Source organism: Lagopus leucura, unplaced genomic scaffold (assembly GCF_019238085.1).
Source record: "Lagopus leucura isolate 7727_CA_CO unplaced genomic scaffold, USGS_WTPT01 Super-Scaffold_73, whole genome shotgun sequence".
NCBI classification, from domain to species: domain Eukaryota; kingdom Metazoa; phylum Chordata; class Aves; order Galliformes; family Phasianidae; genus Lagopus; species Lagopus leucura.
In genome coordinates, this window is record NW_024962252.1 from 59,422,898 (window position 1) to 59,447,890 (window position 24,993).

Below are 24,993 nucleotides of genomic sequence, written 5' to 3' on the forward strand. Positions count from 1 at the left end.
AGGAACTGAGGTGGCCACAAAGAAATACAAAGTTTTTATGGGGGAGAATGAAATATTGGTAAACAAACAAAAAGGAACAGATAGTGAAACTTGTAGAGACAATTGCAAGCTAGTTTGGGAGATCAGTGAGGTTTTTTATTTCTTTCTGTGTTCAGTCATATAAGCTTTTCCTGAATATATTTCATTCCATTATCATGGAATTACAGTAGAATTTGTTTCTTTCTGTTTTAAGGTACGGGGGCCCCCACTTGCAGGAGCATTTAAAGAGAGACCAACAAAGCCCACAGCATTTCGCAAGTTTTATGAACGAGGAGACTTCCCCATTGCTGTTGAGCATGATACGAAAGGGAACAGAATAGCATGGAAGGTAAGTCATAACATGTCTTTGATAGCCACCTGAGCTTGTTGAAATGACATCTCTAATTGTCAAAAAAAGGTTGTCTTGGAAGTAAACAAACCAAAGTAGTTTCTTAGAAAATGGAAAGTGGTGGGGAAGCTGTTAAAAAAAAGGCTCTTGATTCAGCTGTCTACCTTAGCTAACAATTAAATTATAGGCTGCAAAAAGCAAGATGACAGAGTTGCTTTGCCTTAGAGAATTGCCTCCTTCCCAATTCATCTCTCTTTTTATGAGGACCTGGCAATGCAGCCTATTTCAGGCAGTCCATCAAATGATGGAAGTGGTTGGTTTCGCTGAGCAGCAGCCATTTATCTACCCCAGATTTCACCTTCCTGCAGGACACTTCCAAATAGAAGCTTTAATTACCTAAATGGATAGGTCAAGATTGCCTGCTCCCTGAAAATGCAGAGCAGAATACAAACGAAGGCAGATTCTCATTCCACAGCTGTACTCTCAGTCTACAGCATATGTCAGACAGCGTAATCGCTGTCATACGTGCCCCTGTTAGAGGCTGACCTCCACTGCTGAAACCATTACAGCTACGACATTTCTCTGACAAAAGGTTAATTGGCTTCAAAATAAATGTATTGCCTAATGACTCCATTCTAATGTGGCTGTGTTTCTCTCTAAAAGGCTTGGTGATGTTATTTGTAAAACTTGCCAATCTTCTAAGTAACCACTGCAGACTTTTAAATTTAATTTTAAAAATGAATGCTGATCTTTAACCTGCTCCTACTATTTAATTATTTTTGTTATCATGAATTATTCTTTTTTGTGTTGTTTATTGTACTAGAATAAGATTTCACTGAAAGCAATGTTAGTTACGGAAAATAACATGGTACACATGAAAATAATAAAACAGATTTATAGAATATTTAAAGTTTTTAATGTAGAGAAAATGATATAGAATTTACCTGTATAGCTTTGTTAATTCAACAAAATGGGAGAAATTTTGCAATCTCATAACTGATTCTGCTGCTAATGATGTCAACAGGATTTGACCTATGCTGTAGTGTCACTGTATAATTTGTTAGTAACTATGATTTAAGAAAGCTTTTTTTCTGTATTTAGGTATAGAATAGGCATTTGTACTGTGAGAAAGTACTGTTAGCAGTAACAATGCTAAATTAGCACAAGGATCCATTAATAGTTCTTGCAACTAATCCCTAGTCAGAATGAGATTCCATTGCAACGATTCTTTAGACAACTGTAATCGTGACTTTTCTGGATTAAAATTCACAGGTTTACAGTTTAAGTTTGCATTTCAATCTTTCATCACCCAGTAAGAGTCAATGATTATTTGCAAACATATGCAATAAGCTGTAGAATTCAGTTGTTTTTTTTTTTTTTCATGAGACATTATAATTTCTAATTTCTCAAAATTAGATGGAGAGATACATTTAACCTAATTTTAACTGCTAGTTGGTGTACATACTTCCATTATAAGGATTAACATTCCACTTGATGATGCTACTGGCTACTTAATTGACTTCTTGCTAACTAACTTTCTATGAGCCTTCAAACTAAAGCTGGACATCTAAAATAACTGTTTGTTCCCTGTATCTGACAGTTTGAATTGTTTGAAGATATACTTACTACCTTAAGACAATCACAATATAGAATCTCTGGTGGACAACCCAGCAGGATTTTTTCTTACTGCAATTTGTCATCTTATCACTCCAGTTTCTTCCTAATACCATAGTAATACACTGTCATGTAGCTAGTGAGACCTAGGACTCTTATGTCATGAAGCAGTTACCTTTGGTATTGCTGTTCATCCTCTCTGTCAAAACACATTATCACTCCTTCAGTATACATCCAAGAAGACAGTGTAGTAGTGCACTGTTCCATTCTTTTATTATCAACATGGCAGGACCCAAACTTATTTCCCTTATTCCAATCCACTTGATTTATTCATGGATCAATCTAGACTGAGTTTTGTGGCAGGCACTCAAGAAAACAATACTGAGAAAGTAGAATTACTTGAGGCTGTTGTTTAATTTGGCACACAACCATCATTGATTATTGTGCATCTTAAGAAGATGTAGAAGGCAAATAGGAGTTTTCTAGCTCAAACTTTAGGTTACATAGCTTCTGAAGTCCTGCATGCTTCTGCTAGGGGCTGAGAATATTGTTCATCATTAGTTACTATTTTAAGATGCAGATAAAGTAAATGTTTATATTTTTTTACTTGCTTTAAGGATATGAAAATAATCAAAATAGCTAACATACATCTAATGGCTCATTTTCTCTCGTTCATCATATTTATTTGTAAAATTGATTAAATCATTTTAGAAATATATTTTACTCTATACCGCTTAAATTCATAAAGAAAAAAAACCATTTTACTAATATGTCTAGGACAATGCTTTAAAATATCTTGTCTAAACTATATTTGTGAGTTAAATTGTTCTAGGGAAAGGATAAAAGAAAGAAATGGTAACTGTTATTTTAATCCTGAAATCACAGCATGGTATTATTGTTTTATTCTGATATGGTTTTTTTGTTGTTTTTTTTGTTATGTTTTTTTTTTTCTTTATTTATTTATATGCTATTTATATCATGGTTCATTTGACTCTTGTTAGCTTGGATATCCAGTGGTGCATGAGAAAAAATGCAAGAGGGTCTCAGAAACATGATTTATTCTGACAAAGGAAAATACTACAGGATTTTTTTTCCTTCCTTAATTACATGCAGTGGTTTGGTTTTTTTTGATTGGCTTTTGGTAGTTACTGAAACAAAATAAAATGGCCATAATTATCAGACATTACATAAATTTTTGAAAACTCTTCAATATTTGCTATATTGTAACTCTGTAGAAGAGCCATTTTTCGGGAGAACAAGATATAAATTTATAAGTTCTAAACTATTTGAGAATACCTACATGTGTTGATTCTCTGAATAAGAAAGAAATAATAATTCTTATTTCCAAAATGGACAGAAGTTAGAAAGAAGCATTTTTACTGCAAATTAATCGTAAATTTTCATGAGATTAAACTTTGACTGCAATGACAGTGTTTACATAAGATCCTTTTCTTAAAATAAGAACCAAAGCAAATTAGATTCAAGTTACAAGGTTATTGTAGCAAGATCTGGTTTCCATGTGACTTTTCAACCTAAGTGTTCATGCTTAGAAATTCATAGTGGCATCCTGGCTGATAAGTTGCCAAATTACACTACATAATTTCTACATTCAGCTCTTTTATTATTATTACAAGTCCAAATAAGCCTGTTTTGACTCAATTGAAGGAAAAAGATGAATGGATAAAATATGATTACAACATAATCTTAGTAAATCATGATAACAAGTTCAGGAAATTAAATCTGTCTTTAGGGAATATCACCTCAAGAAAGAAAGAAAAAGAATTTTAAACATTCTGATAATTTTGAATTTAAGTGGTCTGTTGTTAAAAGCTGTAATTGAGTATATTTCCATAAGAAGACATGACTGTTTTGGTGTTCTTAATCTTCATTTTCAGAAATGGAGAAAAATTGTCTTTTCATCTTTATCAAAAGGTGAATATGAAGAATGTTTTGTGAATTATGTTGGTGAAAATTCACCATCTCATAATTCACCAGTATATTTTCTGATTTTTAATACAATTTAAATAAAAGAATTCATAGAAAATGAATCAAGACATTCATCTGGACATTAGGAAGTATTACTTTTCAGAAAGGGTGGTCAGGCACTGGAATGGACTGCCCAGGGAGGTGGTGGAATCACCAACCCTGGGGGTGTTCAAGGAAAGGCTGGATGTTGTGTTGAGGGACATGGTTTAGTGGGAGCTATTGGGAATAGGTGAGTGGTTGGACTGGGTGATCTTTTAGGTCTTTTCCAACCTTGGTGATTCTATGATTCTATGATCTCACTCAGGAAGTCTACTGGCAGTCAGTGAATTTCTTTGCTAAATTCACACAAACTCAGTAAAATGTTTGAACATCTAATTTAAATTCTTTGATTTCATGATCCCAATGTGGTCATTACATACAACTGTAGTATCTTACAATTGATGCAAATACATAGTACTCATGCTTTTGGATAAAGCAATAACTTTTGAGAGCTATATACAAACTTCTTAGGTTGAACAACTCAACTAATGTTCAAGATTCTTTCCAAATTTGAAGCATTTGATTTTGTCCAGTAACAAAGAGTGGATAATAATTGCATGGTTTGAAAATGTGTCTCTGATGTGGATCAAATATAAAAGTTCAGAATATAAATCGCTGTTAATTTAGAATTAGATGGTAGTGGAAAGTATTTTTTTTTTTAATGAAGAATATGCTGGAATGTTTATCTCATAAGTCTTCTGGCTACTTCTTTAGGATCCATAAGTTCTCTTTTAACTTATATATGTCACAATTTTCTTTAAACAAATGTAGTAATATATACTTTTGCACAATTTCATACTGAGCTATGAATTATAAAAGCTCACTGCTCCGTCCTTGGAAAGGACTTCCATTTTAAAATATAATGAGTTAACGAAGGTCAGAATGCAATTAAACCTTAGACTAAGGAAGTTGATAATCCAACAAAGTATTTCTGAATTTTTCAGAATGTGTTTGAAATGCAGTCTTTCTGCATATTTGAGAAAGTCATCAGAATGTTTGAAAAATCACTTGTTTTGGGAATAGAGTTAATCATGAAAGATATTTCTCTGTGGAAGAAAGAAGCCACTATCCTTCAAAATAATTTTATTTATTTCAAAGAGAATCAATTTCAAAACTACAAAATTCTTCATGAAGCTAAAATGTCAAAATGAATATTATTTGTCTCCTTTCTGGTTTTCTTTTGTTTTTGTTTTGTTTTTGTTTTTGTTTTTTTTCCAGCGTAGCTGTAGCTATTTTCATTGAGGATGTGAATTTCATCATTATAATTTTTCTTCATCCTCTTTCGTACATAGTTTATTTTTCAGAGACTTTTGTAAGCTTTGACACCGAAATGATTTCTTGGTGATAGAAACTAGATGCAGGGACAGAAGACTGTTCTCCTGCCATTAATGTCGTGTATTTGCATGAGACATCTGATTTTTTTCTTGTGCAGACTACTGAAGGTTGTTTCTGGGAAAAGGGACCACAAGCAATCTAAACGTGCCACAGTACTGTAATTTTTGTTAGCACCTCACATCCCTAATTTGGTTTAATCTGTCTGTTGTACGTTAGCCTAGAAAATTTTGAGTTGCTGTGATTAAACTGGCACCTATACCCAGTGACTAGAAAAATCTTCTCCTTTCTAGCAACCCCTAAAATAGCTGCTATGGGGTTTGTGTGTTTGTTTTGTTTTTGTGAAGTTTAATCATTTTTGATTGAGGGGTACGTTTTAAACGAGAGGTAATATAATTTACTGCAGCAACCACTATAGTTGAAAGAGATAAGGTGCACAGTTCCTAAGCAATATTCCTCAGTATTTTTTATTTCTGTAGTGTTTATTTTCAATTAATGCACATGAAAAAACACTTAATGCATGTTGTTTCATTTATAGACTTTAAGTTGCCTTAGGAAGACTTCCCAAAATTTAAATCTAATAAAAGTTAGCGTTTTCATTTACCTTACAGAGTAATCCCATTAATATTTTTGTCATTTATTGAAGTGAGATATGATTCCAGGAGTTAGAGGATTTAGTAGCTTATTCCCATCAGAAAGGAAAGGTCCAGTTTTTCTGCATTTCTTCTTCTCTCTGTTCCTAAACCATACATGATACTGGCACTGATACTAATCTGAAATCTCTGTGAGTAAATTCATCTCACTAACTCACAGAAGAATTGGGTATGTTTTTTTCAATTAATAATGTCTTCACAGTCCTGTGAACTTTCAGTACAAAAGAGTCCATAATGTTAAAGCCATGTGCTGATGAAGGAGAGAAAAACATCAGTAAGAATGGAAGAGAGATGAAGCATTTTAAAACTATTTTTCTTTCAATATGGAAGTGGTACTTCAGATATCTCTCAGATAAGAGAACTATATGGCTATGACAAATGTTTTCCTTTTGAATTTATTTTCAAATGTATACTTATATATTGCCTTCTGTTCTTTGCTAAACTCTTTAATACCTTGTTAGTAACAAATGTCATATTGAAGAAAACATTTAAATCCATCAAAAATGTTGTCACGCAGAATAAAGGTTTTTGCAGATTGTATACAAAAGAAGGACAGCCATATGTTACAATTAGCCACAATTACAGCACAGAATGATGCTAGTATTCTATTATATTTCATGTCTTCACGAATGTTTTAGGACGTAGTTCAGTGTTTTCTTCTATACTTCTATTTATTCTCTGAGGACCCCTCTTTTTTTTTTTTTTTAATCATTTCAGTGATCTTGTTTACGTCTATCCCAATACAATTGTGTTGATATAACAGAAAATTACAGTGTGAATTTAAGTGAGAGCAATTCAAAGCAGGAATTTCTTAATCCAGAAATAATATGTAATAACTTAGATTAGAAATGTAAGTTGATATAAATGAATGGTCTTGGAGAAACAAATTCTATAAATGCCACCTCTGGGGGGGGGGAAGATGCAATAGATTTAAAGTGAAGAAGTAGTTTAGAAAATAATCAGAAAAAATAAGTAGTATAGAACCTGGTTGTCTGAGGTGTACATAGTTACAAGAAAGAATTATTCCTTTAGAACCCAAAATGCAGCAACGGTGTGTTGCATCACATCTTGAATCTGAAATTATTTGTAGTCTCTCACTATGACTTACTGAAGCAACTACAATCATGAGGTGATTGTGTGTGTTTAGACAAATCTCATTCCTAATTCTTTGTGACTGTTTTACTAGTGCCCAACTGATTACTATCTGTTTTCTTTACTGATGTGCATGCAACTTTTTTTTAGACATTGTTAAAAACTGTAATCACAGTTCTATTCTTCTAGTTTCCTTTTGTTTAAAAAAGCTCTAAATAATACTAAAATTGACACGTCCTAATATCCGTGATCTGATTCTCCTTTAAAAGAAAATTCTTTTAAATCTCTTAAGCGATATCATGTAAGTTATAAATTATACCCCTCTGTGCCCTGAAATTATACAAAAGAGCACTAGAATAAATACTATCTCTTTTCTATGGATTAAAACATATTCCAACTGATCTGTTAAAATGGGGTCCTTATTGCCATAGCTAAATAATATCCATTCTTTTTTCCATTTTTCTCCCTATGATACTAAAACTTTTCTTACTGATCCCGTTAGTTTTTTCAACCTTGATGATTCTCAGAGCAATCCATTTCTGAACAGCAATCTGATTGCTGAATGCTTTGCAGAAAAGTTCTGGTCGTACTTTTGGTAGGATCAACTTAAATCTTTATCTTGCATCTAAGAAGTTTTAATTAGTATCCGATTATGTTTATATGTAATAGTGTTACTTTGTTTATATTTAATAGGTGAAAAAGAAGTGGTGTTAGTGATGCAAAATGAATCTTATCAAAATAATGTTTCAAAAGACTCCAGCAAATCAGTTTTTATGAAATTTCATAAAAGTGAATGTAGCTATTTCAGTACTTAATGTTCTCATTGCTTGCTTTTAGTTTATACATTTAAGATAATATTTTCTATAAAATGCTGTATTAGTCAAAGGCTACTCAGTGCCTTCTTTTCCTCATAACAGTTGTGGATCATAGAATTCTGATTATTACTATGAGGTTTATTTGTTTGTTTTTTTTTTACTGTTTTCTAGTCTTTTCCACTCCTTTCTTAATTATATTTGAAAAATCTATTGAAAAGTATTTTCTCAATATTCAGATAAAGATAAATAAAATCCATATTTACTGGCAAAAATGAGATGTTCATTTGCTTAACAGAAGAATCTTTTCAAGGGAAAAATATTAATGTTCTCTTAGATATGAATCAGATTTCCTTTGTTTCAAGAACATCAATGCTGAATTTGGATGCTAGTGTTCAGCTGAAATCTAAAGCAGGCCTTGCAAAAAGCAGTGACAGTTCACCTGATTCTTGTAGTAGAGAGCTGCCACATTTCAATTATTAATTCCTCTGTGGCTAATTAGTAGTTGCATCTTATAGTGGGATTTTAGAAAACAGTAATACTGTGGCAGTTAATTTACTGTTCCTTTTCCCCCACATACACAATTAAAGCCAACCCTTTATTTGATGTAAATTGCCATCTCTTGAAAGTATATGGGATGAAAACCCAGCCATGTATCAGAAATAACTTTAATTTAAATTTGCTAAATGACCTCTGAAAGCTAGATGAAAGATTTTTCTGCTGAATGGGCTGGTGCTCCCTGCCTGTATAATTTATGTGAGAAATTAGTGCGAATGGTTTGCTTTTATGGAGCAGTGCTGCTTGTTGCAAGCCTGCAGAAACAATTTCCCCCCAAGCCTCCATCTGTTCTTCAAACCAGGGCATATGCCATCTCATCGAGCTTGAAAGTCAACTGATTTATACCTTCTGAAAAGTGCATAGATTGAAAAGAAAGGTCGACTTCTTCTATGTGACAATGATTTGGTAGGCACTTGGATAAAGACAATTCACATTACTGTGGACCCAAGAGGACACAAGTGATGTAAGCTTCAAAAATTGGTAGATTGGCACATTGGACAAAAACAAGTTGTTCCTCCTCCATGAGTTAAACAGCTATCTCTGTGTTCTAAAAGATCACAATTTTTTAGAAGGTAGGTAGGTAATATAGCCATGAAATCTTGTTACGATGTGTTTTGGACTGAATAATGTTTTCCTAACTACAAAGTTTTCCATGTGGAAGTAACAGGACTTGTTCCACTTTAAACTGCAAGCAAAAACATGTGTCTTAAAAACTGCTTGTTGTTATTTGTCAGAAAGTTCTGTTCAGTACCACAAACAGCTTTGATGAATTTTGTATGTCTATGCTGAAGGTGAATTTGGAACCCTGTCCAAATTAATGGATGATATCTTTTTTGTCCATTCATTGTCAGCCTTCCTCCTTTTACCCAAATATTAGAGTTCTGTGGTGAGTGACAAAACAAATTGAATTGACAAAATAAAAATCAATATGTTTTTGATGTTTTCATTTATGCTCTTGAAATACTGTGACTTCTCTACTTTGAGGCTCATAGTCTGAAGAGCATTAAGTACTTTGTCTTATCGGGTCTGGATTTTTTTTGTTTGTTTTTTGTTTTTTTCTATTTTTCAGATAAAAATTGGAATATATCTTATATTTAATATAAGGAAGATTATATAGAAATTGAGCATTCAGAGCCTTTTGATGTTAAAATTTGAGGGCAGATTTTGCCTTGTAAAACATAGAGACTTATTATATAAAGTCCATGTAAGATGCAGTAAAGAATCATTCATTACAGGCATGAGCTTGTTGAGACATCTTTAGCATCCCTAAGGAAAAATAACAAAGTCTCTGTAGCTACCCGCAATTGTCTGTTGTTATGTAGGTATGAATGTCCTGACTCACACAGACAAGTATATTTTTTTAACATTACGTAACTCAATAGAGAAAAGCACAGAAGGACAGATTAACGAGACCACTGCTATGAATTATGTCTATTGTACAAATGAACCTCTAACACTTCAGTCAGTATCCAGCTTAATGGAAGTAAAATTCATATAATGTGTATGCTATTGACTGACTAAAGAAGATGAAAATGTAGGGTTATTAAACTGTTTAAATTGAATACAATTCATAAACATTTCACTGTGTTGAATATGTGTTAAATGTAGTTATAATATGGCTTTATGAAATGCTACACCGTAAAATGTGTGATATTTAAGAAAACTTCACACTACATGTCTTGTACAAATTAGTAGGAAAAAGTTAACTGAAGCATACTTTAAATACATACTTTACCAATGGCTCTATTTTAGAATTGTATTATAGTTGATGCCTACACACAACAGTTTTGTGATAATGTTATCATATTTTGTTACCTTTCAATTATTTCCTTTTTTGCCCATTATATTATGTACATGGAGTAAATATCTGTCTCCATCATTTTTGTTGTCCTATACTGTTTCCAAAGCATAAACTAATTAATTGTTATTTCACTGTCATTTTCAGTAGCCTCCTATGATCCTTTCACATCAAATTCATGTTCACATCTACTACTCTGCAGAGTTCTTATTTGGGATCTAAACTGCTCTAAATCCTCACATTTAATTCTCCTGATTAGTAGTATTTACTTGTCTTTAAATAGTAAATTGTATTTATTTGTCTGTAAGTGAAGTTACTCATGAGGACAGCTCTACAGGAACTGGCTTAAGCTTTCTATTCAAATAAAATATATTTTTAATTGTTATATATGTGTCTTTGAATAGAAATCATTCAGATTAAGATTCCAAATAACTTCCTTAACTAGTAAGCTCTAAATCTTAATGTTTTAAACTTCCTCTTAACTTGAAACTTCTTAACTACTCTGAATAAAGTAACTATCCAATGTTGCATGAAAAAAATTCTCTTCCTTCTAAGATTTAAGCATGTAGGTAATACTTTGTAATCAACCTAGTCTGAAGCCTTGCTTTGGCTGATAATGTGTAGCAGTAGTGTTAGTGAGATGGTGTACTTAAATCTGAGAAAAAGTTATTTACACTTGTTTGTTCTCTTATAATTATGTAACTTTCATAAAAACTGCCCTAGTGTTTTTGCATCTATAAGAAATAAATTGCCAATACCTTTGGAACACAGCCTATTTAAATGTGTCTGATAAATATTCTATTGAGGCAGTTGATTTGCCCTTTTTTATTTAATGGAAATTTCTTTTACCTTTGAAGTCAGAGTCTGTATGTACATTTCAATTAGCAGTATGTCTGTGTGACAGTAGCTGTAATATGAGGTAGGTTACAACCAAAATAGTTTTAAATATTTAAATTAGATGGTTCCCCTTGGCTTTCAGCTTTTGCGCATTAATGCTCTGGAAACAGGTAATTTGGCGAATTATAAATGCTGTAGTACTAAGTGACAGCATCTTTGGGTTACTAGTTTTTTGTTTTCCCTATGACTTGCTTCAATATCAGACCAAATAATATGTTTTAATTTGATTTTAAAGGAATTGGTAGCTAAATTGTCTCTGTAAAATGAAACAATTTAAGTGCTGCAGGATATTCTAGAAGTTTCATCAGAGATAAAAACCCAAATAAAACCAACTGGCACATCAAACAAAAATAAATAATTTATATCTCATATTGTAACTGATTTTCTGTGTTTTAAAATAAATATTATGTTCATATGTTCAGGAAAATGTGTGTTTAATTAAAGACTCATTACAAAAAGATGGACAAGTAATACCTAGAAGATCACAAGTAAGGATCTTTAAAGAGATAAGAATATTGAATGAAAATTTCCTCAGGCTACAAAGAAGCAAAACAAAGAGTATTGCTTACAGCTTAATCTAAACTTCTGTCTAAATACCTATTTCTTTAGGAATGTGGGCTGTGTCATAGTTCTGCTCTAAAAACGGACATGTTAAAGAAAAAATTGAGGGTTGTCTTTATTGCTTTTCATTGGCTTCTAGGTAGATTATACTCTTTTATACCTTTCACCTTTCCCAATTAAACAGGATTTTCTTCCTCTTCATATGCTTATCTAAAGACAAATTTAAATTAAAGCATGTAAAATGCAGATGTTAAATATTTTTTGAACAAAAATATTGTTTTTTTTCCTATTTAATACGTCTGATATCTTCCTGCTCCATTGTCAACTGTATAAATGCATGAATTAGAAGATTTCATGGTCACTATGATGTCTAAGCTGCCACCAATCTACATGCCATACATATGTAGTCAAGTTGTATGAATGAGAGTGAGATTCTTTCAGTTTACCCTTTTCAGTGTTGTTCTAGCTGTCAAATGACAAACATTAACAGCTGCTATTTTCATTTTTAACTTCTTGCTGACATCTCTACATTTCATGTTTTTCTAAAATACTTGTTTTTGAAAGCATGTACGTAACTTTCAAAGTTTTAGGTAGAATTCCAGCTTTCTTATCTGTTTATAAATATGAATAGCAGTTGATTTGAAAAGGGATAGTGTCTTTGTATCAGCTGGAACAGAATTGTTTTCTTCACAGTGTCTGGTATAATGCTACATTTTGGTTTCAGGAAAAAAACAATGTTGATAACACACTGATGTTTGAAGTCATTGCTAAGCAGCGTTGTCCAGAGCCAAGGCCATTCCGGTTTCTCATCTCATACTAAAGTAGGGTTGGGAGGGGACAGAATCAGGACATGTGACTTAAACTGGCCAAAGGATTATTCCATACCATATGACATCATGTGGAAGGAGTTTTGAAGGGGGTGGGAGTTTCTGTCTCTCTCCCTCTCTTTCTCTCTCTACTGCTACATGGGGCGCTAGATGCACATTGCTTGGGGGATGGTCAGAAATTACTTTTCCATCACTTGTTATACACACACACACATAACTATTCTATCTATCAACCCATGAGTTCTATTGTTGTTCTTTTTTCCCCAGTTCTCACCCAAATCCCACTGGGAAAGAGAAGGGCTGAGCAAATGACTGTGTGGTACTCAGCCCCAGCCAGGATAAACCACAACAGTCTTTTGGATGCCCAGTGTGGGCCCTAAAGAGTTGAGATAATAGCAGATCTGTCTGGAGCGTGTTAACACAATGTTGTGGCTATTTGATAATTGCTAGTTCTCTAATGATTGCTAATGTTTTCCCTATGGAGCTTTTTGAGAATCTTCTTGTTGAACTATGTCGTATAGTACCTTGCTTGCTGTTTATTTTCCTTGCTGTGTTTGTCATTGCTAGGCACTGGATTAAGGTTCATATTTTGTTAACTAGGTGGCTTTGGCTCATGTTATGATAAAATTGATGTGATAGAATAGATAGAAACTGATGTGATGTGTGTATTCAGCACTGCAGTTATCTCTAAGTTTTGAAAACCATATTGCTGATATCATTAGCAATAATACTCTTTGCTTTGTCTCCTCTGGGAGACAGGCTATGGAGGAGTCATGGAAGGACATTTTCCAGCAGTTCGTCAGCCTCCCTTTCTCTTCCACATTTACATCTTTTCCTAGAATAGTTACAGTAGCTCTTGAGAATTTTGAGTACCAGGAGATGTTCAAATCAACATTCTCCTATTAGTATGTGTCGCAAATGTGTTCCAGGTTAAGGTCATTTAAGAATATCACCCAGTGATCTGCTCTGAGGCAGGGACTGTGGGATCATATGGGCAGATGATGCAGAGAGTGGTGGGCACCCCCAGTAGTTTAGAATTTCACTTTTGCAGTTGTTCAACTGCAAAATCCTGAAAAACTAGTAGAATATTTGGAGAAGATCAGTTGCCCTGGCAATTTTAGAGGGGCACTAATCACTTCAGAGTGCTGGGGCCTGGCCCGTACCTACTGAGCTCTATTCAATACCATCCCAGCTGAAACTAAGACCAATAGTTTAAGCTCAGATCTATTGCATTCGTTCACCAAAATGTAGTTGCAATTTTACCAATTCAGGCATTTTTTGTGGATTTGCCCTTTTTTTTTTTTTTTTTTAATATTTTCTCTTTTCTAAAGTATAGAAGTTCAAAATTAGGGAAATAATTGATTTTGGTGCTAAAACTGTGCCATATCCATTGTTTTCAGAGGATCCTGAATTACTAACCTATGTTGGTATCACAGAGTCACACAGAGTGGTTGAGGCTGGAAAGGATGTCTAGAGATAATCCAGTCCAACCTCCATGCTCAGGCAGAATCTGCTATTGTTCGTTATTCAAACTGCTTTTGGAGATCTCCAGGGAAGGAGATTCTGCAGTCTCTCTGGACAGCCTGTTCCAGTACTCTGTCACTATCACAGTCAAAGTTTTTCCTCATGTTCAGACAGAACTTCCTATGTTTTGTTTTGTGACAGTTGCCTTTTGACATTCTGTTTGTGTCCAAAGAAGTGGTCAGAAGATGGTGACTGTACACTTAATGAGTCATAAATGCTTATAAACCCATGAATACTTATAAACCTGTAAGAACCTGTATCACCTATGATGGTCCAACTTCATGATTCTTATCTTGCCCTTGGACCCTTAAAAAGACCATGCTTTGCCTTGCGCTTTAATAACAGCTCTGGAGACTTGCTGCTCTTATTCCAATGCTGATGGGCTGGAGACCCAGTGTAAAGCCTGTGACTGTGACAAAAACATTCTTTGACACCAGTTTGGATTTAGTTAAATTTCAGATGAATTTCAATTTCCTTTGAGCTATCACGATGTGCTTCTGAGATGTGAAAGACAATGTGCATTTTCAGTTGATCTTAGCAAGATTTTTTTGCTCAATATATTCACAGTTTTTATACTTGCAGGGGAAAAAAAAAAAAAAACATTAACCAGGTGAAAACAATAACAACTGCAGTGTATTTTATGTTTGTGACAAAGTCCAACCTTCTCTTCTCATGCAGCAGTTTGTGTGGAAACATGAACAGCCATCATTTGGTACAAAATGCCATAGTGTACAAAGGTTTGGAATTTAGGCCTGTCACAGATATTGTATTTTACACCTTTGAAAATTAGAATATGCTCGTCTGTGTAAAATTCCTACCCGCGTACAGTTCTGAGTAGTTGATTCACTCTGAGCTCAAATACTACTTCACAATTTTGAGGTTTAGTTGAAGATTTCTAGTTTAAGCTAAACACATTATACACTTTTTTAAAAAACAACTGTATTTATTTTTTGTTTCTGATGAGTTATGTTTCATTATATGTTATGATGCTCATCTGAAGAGGTGAGAAAAATAGCTGGAATAAAACCATTTGATAGCATTACTAAAATTGTCCTATTCTTTCTTGACAAAATATAAACAACTTACAGTCATCATAACTCCCTCCCAAAATAATTATTTTTGGTAGTTGAAGATTATCTGATAAGGAAAAAATTCAGTCCTTATTGAATTTAAGCATGGATTTTTAATCGTTTTTAAACTTGAACTTATTCAAATCATTAATTTATAAATGATACTAGAAATATATAACAAAATATTCCATTTTATTTATCATTAGCTGGATTGATACGTTTCTGTGAGATAATCAAAGGCAATAAAATTTTATCAGTCTTGTTACAATAGGTGTCACTACACTATACGTAACAAAAAATGTGAAAGAATGAAGTGAATGTAACTTCCTACTCACACAGCATTTTAATAAACAGCACTTTCCATCAGTCTGTCAGAAATCTCTTGTCTACAGACATTTCTGACTGCAGACAACAATGTAATATTCATGCTTCTTGTGTAAAGAGTTGCAGTTAATTAGGACAATAAATCAGTTTGCTCTCAAGGGCATAGAAAGACAAACTTTTATGGATTTACCACCTCAGAAGGTGATTTAAACTATGTGAATGACTTTGCATAAAGTTGATTTGGAATACTTACATAATGCATTAGTTAAATGCAGCTGGTAACTTTCACGTAAGAAGTAATGATGATCACTAAGAGCAGGAGCACCAGCCCCATACCTTTTTGCTAAGTAATTTGTTCACTGATGCCCTGAAAATCCTAGATCATTCATCTAGTTTTCAGAAGTATCATTACCTAATGCAGCAATATCTCCTAATATGATGTCTGCCGGATTAAAATAATCCTCCAAAAGGTGGTTTAATTTTTAGGTATACACCAAAGGTGATTCACACTGCCAGTTTCTAGTTGGTATTGGGTTGTCAGATTAACATTGAAACGTAGCAAATGCACATTGGGATTCCCAGAATTGTGCTGTTCCTCTTTTATCAAACAGGCATGCCTGAGAATGTGGAAGTGAGTTCTGCCTAGCAGCAAACTGTTTTCTCTGCTTTAATTATTAATTCTATACCTCTGCATACTTCCTCACAAAGAGGTGGCTGTTTACACTGCTCTTACTTCTGTAAAGAAGTCAAAACTATTCCCGCAGGGCAAAATACGAGCCCATTAGAATGGTTATTCTAATTTTCCTATGAAATTTCTTCACCTCTATGGTGGTATAATATGCTAAATCTCTAAAATAATATTTATATAAAACCTACTGCTTTTTGTTTTAGGAGGGATTTAAAAGGTAGCTGAGTCTGATCTGATTTATCTGAAATAAGTGACTTTATATGGAAGATATTTGATTCAGATCTTTCACGTCCTACCTAAAAAACAATTTTCACTAACCCAAGTAGAAGCTACCATGGCCTAAAACCTACCAGGGCATATCATACAACTGTATTGAATTCTTTACAGCCATTGAGCAAAATATAGTGAGCGAGTCTTGTTTGATCAGTGTTCATTTCAGAATACTTTGAAATAATTAGTAATATTGTTAAATAGTAAAGTGTGGCAGAAATGCTGAGTCATGGCCTGAAGCAGTGATTGAGCACCTGGTGGGAAGGCAGGGCTAATCTAGGGGTGCTCAGGTGATGCAATGTGCCTGAGTGACCAGAAGGGGTGGATCCTGGCTCCACCCTTTCCGAGACCTCATTTAAGCATTGGCAGTGGAGGTGAGGGTGTCTTTTGCTGGAGATCCCTGTCTATTTGAGGCTTTCTAAAGGTAAACGGCTCTTTTCCTTTATTCCTGTGGCTGCTGCATTTGGGCTTGTTCTCATTTGCTGTAGTCAAAGACTTTGTCACTGCACTATTTTTGTGGTACTTTCCATCCCATTATAGCGTTACATAAGGTTATATGTTTGAAAATTCTGTGGAATGCAACCTGGCCGAATCATGGTTTTTTTGAGCCAAATGTTTTCTGCTACCTGCACCTAGAAGTTGACTCTTTACTCTTATTTACATCAAAATTTGCTACAAGGAAAATGTTTTAACTGGTTGAACTGGCTTAATGTTTAAACTGTACTCCAATGCGTGCTACGGTTTTTATAAAGAACCATTTTAAAACCTTATTTAAAAAAAATGATCCAGTGACTGAAATACAACCTATCATGAAATATTTCTTAGTTGCTTAATACTTTATTGAACTTGTCTTCCTTAGTAAACAGTATTATCTCTATATCCAATGTTTGTCTAAATACTTATTTTTTACACATTTCAACATTCTTGTATATGTGACTAATGAACAGTATGCTTAAACTAATATGCATCATGCTTAAATATGTTTTCTTTCTTCCTATTAACATTTGATTTATTCTGATAATTTAGTAAATTATGTGAAATAATAATGTGAAAATGAGTTTTCAAGCACAAACTCTAGAAACTAGGTGAATACTGAAATGCCTGGAAAGCTAACAGATGTGGTGTTGGGACAAGCAATAAACATCTAACACACAGGATCCAAGTATCCTTTCAAACTCTTTGGTCTGATTGTACTCTGGCTGCAGTTTGCTTTTGTTTGTTTGTTTGTTTTGCTGAGGCTAGTCTGAAGGTGATACATAATCAGCTGCTCTTTGAGAATGACACTTGGGCAGAGTTATTCTGATATTATTTTGGCCTTTTTTTCTAGTCTGATAGATTTTAAAACCAGTTAAAGATATGTCTTTGGCTTTGTATTTTTACTTTTCTGTTTATTTTTTATCAGGTTGGTACAGTAACTTGGAATATAGTGCAGCCACGTAGATTGTTTCACTGATGGAAATTAAAGAACAGTAAACTGAAGCAGTAGAATAGGATAGAACAGCAGAGTGAAGGATGAAAGAAGTCTTAAATCCGTTTTACACACACATAAGCTTTAAAAAGATAAAATACTGAATCAGTAGTCCTTGGGAATGTTGCGTCAGTAATTTCTAATTTCAGCTTAACTCTGGTAATTATTTTAGCAATTCAGCCATTAATACAAAGCAAGCCATTTTACTTGAAGACTTGACTAACCAGATTACTTAATTTTATTTACTTTTTCTGTTTGAAATGCATCTTCTGCTGACTAATACAACTTTTATGTAGGCTTTAAGTCTTTAACTAAAGGATATTAGAAACCATTCTTCAAAATTTAAAATATTTTTAATATTACTTAGAATTAACTTACTCTACGTCAGTCAAGTGAAACAAATGTTTCAGTTGATGACTTGGAAAGTGTACCTTCCAGCCACAAGTGAGACATCTTCTCCTTAAAGCAAAGCAACGCAATGAAGTAAAAAAAAAAACCTGCTTATTTGTTTATTTTCTAGCTGACATTTCTGCAGATCAGGTCAAGGGGTCCTAAGTGCAGTGCCTGAAAAAACTCAAGCAGACAATCTAGAACACAGGGAAATTTTAATGGAATAAGGGCACGTTGCATCATGTTTCTTCTATATATAAATTCATTCTGTTAAAGAGATGAAGCTTGGTTCTATAATAAAAATTTTTCACATTATTATATAATGCAAAGGTTACATTTTGTATTGCAAAGCAGCTATAATGTTTGTTTTTCATAAGATTGCAGAGTTCATTATTTCAGCTTCAGGGCTATTTAGTACTAGATTCATAATCATTCTTTCTGTGTTTATCCTATCCTTATCCTGAAAATAAATAATGTTTATCAGTCCTATACTACCCACTGTAGATGCACATTGGAAGTATTCCAGAATTAAGGTTTAAACCATTTTCTGTTATTACATTGCATGTATTTGTAACAACGAATTTGCTAGATGTATTTTGAAAGGCATATTTCTGCATAGGTGAGTAAATGTTACCTTATTAAGAAAAAAGAATGCCTTCTATACTTAAGAAAGAAACAGCATAATGTTTTTGTCTCCCTATAAAAACAGTAGTTGATATATCTTAGACTTTCCTATGAAACTGTATGCACCAGGGATCAGTATTGTGGCAGCTCCTGGGTCCTGTTTAATATCTTAATTCCTGATCTGGACAAGAGGATTGAGTGCACCCACAGTAAATTGGAAGATGACACTGGGTTGGGAGGAAGTGCTGATCTTGAGGGTTGGAAGGCTCTGTGGAGAGATCTTGATAGTCTGGATTGATGAGTTGAGACCAATTGTACAAGCTTCAACAATCTAGTGTCAGGTCCTGCACCCTAACAATCCTGTGCAGACCTACAGGCTTGGGGCAGAGTGGCTGGAAACCTGCATGGAGGAAAAGGATGTGGGAGTTCTTGTTGACAGCTGGCTAAACATGAGCCAGCAGTGTGCTCAGGTGGTCAAGGAGTCCAATGGCATCCTGACTTGTATCAGCAGGGCTAGGGAAGAGATTGTCTTTCTGTAATTCAGCAGAAGAAAATCTGCCCTAGATGTCATGGGAAGATAGACAGTGGAAGCTGTTTCTTAAGAAGTTGGTATTCAATGCAGCAAGATCTCAATAGGTACAGAAGGTGGCGTGAAATATTACTCACAACAGCTATTTCGTTGCTCCTAGTGAAGGTAAGCCTGGAGCATAAGAAGAATCCTTTAATATCTGCACAAGGCAAAATTAAGATACTATTTTCCAAAGGGTTCATAAATGAACCAACATAATTCTAATGGTTACTGTAATCTTTTGTGATAAAGTTGTGTTTCCTTAAGAGTTTGTGCATTATTTCAGAAAAGTTAGTGTATACAACAAATTGGTTTTTTTCAAGTAAGTTGCTGTAATTTAGTCGCGTATATTTTGTTTAATGAGCTAAAAGAAATTCTTCCATATAGTTCATTTTCCTTGGATTATTTCTGTAATGGTATTAAGAACTTGAAAGTACTCTTCTCTTTCTTTACTGATTACCTAAAGCATAAGTCGAATATGAAGGGATCGTATTGTAATATGATACCATAAATGTAAATTGAATAGTAAGGAGTGAAATAAATGTTACTGAACAGAAGGATTTCTTTCATCTATTCTTTTTATAAATGTTAGTGAAAAAGCACATTGAAGGACAGTCAGCAGAACTGAACTCAAAGGAAATAGTGATTCTTCTTTGAGTGGTCTGTGTCTAATATTAACAGTTTTGCATATTAAGGTAAATGGATTAGTCAGCATGGTTGTTTTCTAAAGGGCCAGAGGTGATCTTACAATCTTGAACTTCTAATGAAGCTTTTAAAATGCAGAGTTGCACTGTCAAGCAATACTTCGAGTTTTATCCAAAGAGCTGAAACGAGAGCAATTTTAAGAGCTACTGTCACAAAACTTAAAAATCTGTCCTATTTGTTTCCTTGATTTCTGTTTTACGATAAGATAATGAAGAAGGCTATGAGGACAAAAGCTTCTACGTTACTAGCTGCTATTTTATGTGGCAGCTTGTTGAACACTGATAGTTAAAAAATATTTGCTAAAAAAACAGTACTGTTTTAACCAGAAAAGCATCTAAGAAAGATTCTTCAGTGCGGACAATAAGGGTTGATGGAGAAATAGTTGCTATGGAACTATTTTCTGAAGTAGCTTGGAATGACAACATTTAGCATGATTTAATTTACATCTCTGTGCTGGATTTTCTTAAGGATGACATGGCTGTAGATATCACAAATAGCCTTCCAGAAAGCATAGCTCAGAACTGGTAATAGTTACTTCCTCAGAAACAGTAAAATTTTTTATCTCCTCATCCCTGTTAGCAAGATCATCAAAAGTAGTGAAGAATCTATCTTCTAAATTTTTTTAATATTTAATCTAGTGTATAGATATAGTGGGTAAGCTCCTAGTATTATTTCAAGAAACTGAAGCTGACATTTCATAGTGTTCTGATCAAGAAATGTTTTTTCGAGTCACTGCTAATTTTATAAAGAGAGGAGTAAATTTGCAGGCTCTTCAGCCAAGCCTTAATTGTGAACCATTCAGACAAAATAATCTCAGGAGATCAGAAAATTATCCTTATCTGCAAATCCATGCTTCACATCCTATAGGTCAAAATGTCATATTATAAAATATATATAAAATAACAAAGGACAAATTGAAAGACAGAGTATGGCAACTGAAATAATTATTCTTTGTTTGACATTATGTGTGCCTCTGAGACTTATTCTTACTTGAAACACTGCTAAACATGTTTAAAATTTAAGTAGATCGTAGTGCTGGGGCTGTGGTTGTCAAAATTCCTCTTTTCCCATCTAATTCTGTGCTTTGGCAGAGAATACAATTAGGGCGTTATCCAGTGCCTATTTGCAAGGCTGTCTCCCACAGGAACTCCTTAATAGAAAAGGGAGAAAGCATTCTGCCACCATTAGGTGGCTCACTATGAATGTATTTGTGTTGGAACTAGCTGTGTTACCCCTCCTCCGCTTTGCCTTGCTCCATGTCTGGTGCTGTCTCTGCTGCTATGAGCTTTTTTGCAATGTGTGAGTCATTTACAGGAATAAGGAGAAAAAGACCCTGTCTTTGAGTTCCAGAATAGCTGAGACCTGGGTCTTGCTTGCTCTGAGGAAAGTGTTCACAAACTGCAGTGTAAGGAGAGGTCTATTTGCCTCCAGTTACTGCCTGCCTCTTTGTTCCTTGTGTCCTTGGCAGAGGCTGAAAGAACTGGGCCTGTAATACTTGGTCCCTGCTGTGCCACTTAAAGAAATAATAAGCCATTGTCTTCATTAAGCAAGCCTTGTTTTAGCAAACAGAATTCAGATACTAAAAAGGGAACATTTTTAAGGGGGGAGAGTTAAGAGACAGGGATGCTTTACAAAATTCCCTAGAGAAACTGCTTTGTTTCCACTATTTTATTGCTACTTACTGAGAAGATTCATATTCAAATAAGTTGGGGTTGTGAATCGGTCGTTTGCACATTCTCATGCACCCAGGAAGGCTATGATTATGGCTAATTACAATGACGAATGAAATCCTAACAAGAGTGCTCAATCAGATTGCTGTTCATGCATGAAGCAACTAAGACTAGCCAATGGAGGTATGATTTTGGTAATTACAAACAATGAGGCTAAGTTGAAAAAAGCTTAGTAAATCTGCTCGAGACAAAATAAGGTCTAATTAATCACTTTAAGTTCTGAATTCTCCAGATGATCTGCATGCTCTGTTCTATTTAGCATTCTTTTGATAGACTTAGACTAAGGAGCAAGAATGCTTCCTTTTTGCTTATACTTTCACTGAATAGAATGCAAGTGTTTCAAAATACTCTGACTTTCCCTTTGTGACAACAATGTTGCAACCTGTTTTTTTAGGCCAGTAGATGGAATGTTACAAAAATAAACGTGATGTTATTTGCCTTGCTAGCAGTGTCATTATCTTCTTTGAGAAAAAACGATGATGTTAAATTCAGCTGTCATAGTATTACTCATTTCCAAAGCTTATTTAATGGGAGTTTTGATGTTGCCTCCAAAGATTTTAAAAGATATTTCTATTCAGGCTAATTAAAAGTAAATCACTAAATACTTATATTTTCAAGGTTTTTTCTTTATTTATGGATAAGGAAATATTAACAGCAAATTATACAAAATGCAACCTGAACTTTTGACAGTGAAATTCAGAGAGCTGGGTGCTTTTCAGTTGATATGTTAATACTAATTCCAGTTTTTATTTTAACCATTCTATTACTTGAGTCAGTATATGAGAAATCCTCATAATTAGATTGTCTATATGGAATCACTATACTGAGAATAAATAATATGTGAGTAACCCATAACATGACTTTGGTACATTAGGGGACACTTCAGGAACTATTGTAGGATCAGTTAGCATGAAAAGACTTCAGTGAAATCTTGCTTTGACATATCTTTTAAGAGAAGCCCTTTAAATTTTGAACATTTAAATATGATCATTGTTTACATTTTTTATTAAATAATAGTTTTTCATATCGAAGTTTTCAGCACATTTCTCCTTCCTGAGAAAGTTAAACATCTGTCTCTATAAATATTCATGAAATATTAAGGTAGTATATACTCAAAATGTATAGAATAATTTTCTTTTTATTTTACTGCCATGTTAAAATCCAACAACCATTAAATGAAAAGCACTTACTTTGTTCCACTGATATTTGTGTGAGGCAGTTCTCACTAATCCCTATTGGGTCTGTTTCTCCCATTCAAAGATGTTGGAGCTTCATCCACAGGCCATGTTTTAATCTTTTAAAGTACACCACACACTTCTTTTGTTGCCAAGAATGTTGATGAGGTACATAAAGAGGTTGAAAATTTTTAATGAGTACATCAGTACTGGACTAGAGACAGTTTTCATCACTACTATTTTTTTGAAGTGTATGTTAAAAATGATAAAGCTTAGATTTGAAGTGCTGAAGTAACTCTAACAAATTAGTCTGGAGCTGCTTGTTTCATGTGATCTTGCAGATTTGCTAATAAAGCTTCAATTTCGGTAAAAAACTTCTACCCATGATTCTTCAGAAATAAAAATTATATGCATGTATGCAATAAAAATCATGCATGCAGTGATGTATTACCCAAGATGCAATACTGCTTCCTTTATTTGTTCTCTCAAAATGCATAATTTTCATAGTGTCATTCAGCCATGTGCAAGTCTTGATGGCCTTTATTCTGTCATATGTTGGATTATCCAAATATACACAAATCTCTTAATTAAGGATTAATGGAACCTTTGCTATCGGCAAGACTTAGGCTTATGGAAATGTCTTGATAAGCCATGGAGTATGGTGCTTCAAGAAGGCTACTACCATTTCCCTTGGTTAAGCTCAGCTGTTCAACTCAGCCTCAGAAAGACAGTTTTGCTCACTAAACTGCCAGGGGGTATCGTGTTCCATGGATCTGGTAACCTGCATTGATCAGCAAGAGCTGAGAACAGTGCCAGAATAAGTAGGACAGAAAGAGTGCGTGTGGAGGTAGGGAGAGAGTGAAGAAAGTGAGACTGTTTTTTTTCTGTATATATCAGCAGCTAGATTGTTTTAGTTGCCCTGCCCACTAGGTTGTGTTTATCATCTTGGGCTCCTTCCAAAAGGACACTCAAAGTGTCCTTAAAAAGATTTTTTCCTCCAATTGCCTCTAGTGTACCTTAAATATCTGTACATTTGTATGGAAAACCTTTGTGTAATCTTGTTTGATTTTTCAGTAGCTCAGTGAACTAAAATCATCAGAGTTGTATGCCAACCACTTGGACATTCTGAAATTAATTACGTAATCCAGTTCATAGCTAGGTCACACACACTGTTTGTGATCTAACAAATGGCAGAAGTAATCATTTGCCTGGCTGCAGTTTTCACTTGACGTAATATAAATTAGGAACTTACTTGAATATGGCCATGTACTTAAGTTGAAATTCTTATAATAAATTCTTCATGTGATGCTTATAAAGTAATCTCACTTGTGAGTCTACCTACTAGTGACTACCTTCTTTCATTCCCATGTCTGTGTATCTTCATATCACCATTTCTTATTTTGATATAAGAAAAAGAGTAAAAAGGAGTATTTCTTTTAAAGAAAGAAGCCTGTCTTCCTCACTGATGTGAAAACCAAGATAGGAAACTAGATCAGAGAAGTCCAACAATGCTAAAATAAGATAGATACTTAATACTTAAAATAATGTCTATAGTCTTATTCTGTACATTTATTGAGAATGAGAATTTTTTAATCATCTCAAGCTAATCGTTCTCTAAAACAGCTGGCAAACATCTTTACTCCAACTTAATTTTCAGTTATTACAAGTTCTTTAGCAAAATTCTTCAGATAAATTTAAATAATAGTGTAGCAGTGTGGCAGGAAGGTCTTATTGTAAGTCGTCATTCTGTTGACTTATTTGTTTTTAATGCACAACAGTTAGAGGAAGTATCCAGTATTTACTGGATATAAGAAGAAAGACAGAAAAATAACTGATTTCTTGGTCTTGACAGAGCATTTGTTGCCAAGTTAATAGAAACTGACACAAACTGCTTTCTGGGTAACCTGCAGATGCTCCAGAA

At 34.0% G+C, this 24,993-nt stretch overlaps 1 protein-coding gene across 2 annotated transcripts in view; it reads left to right on the forward strand.

The window, feature by feature from the left end:
• The window catches only part of PACRG (parkin coregulated), a 192,509-nt gene that overhangs the window by 42,583 nt on the left and 124,933 nt on the right, over positions 1-24,993 (forward strand). For both annotated transcript variants that reach the window (XM_042895291.1, XM_042895292.1), the window contains exon 3: positions 233-367. In XM_042895291.1, the coding sequence (XP_042751225.1) occupies positions 233-367 (135 nt within the window). The remainder of the gene's footprint in view (positions 1-232; positions 368-24,993) is intronic.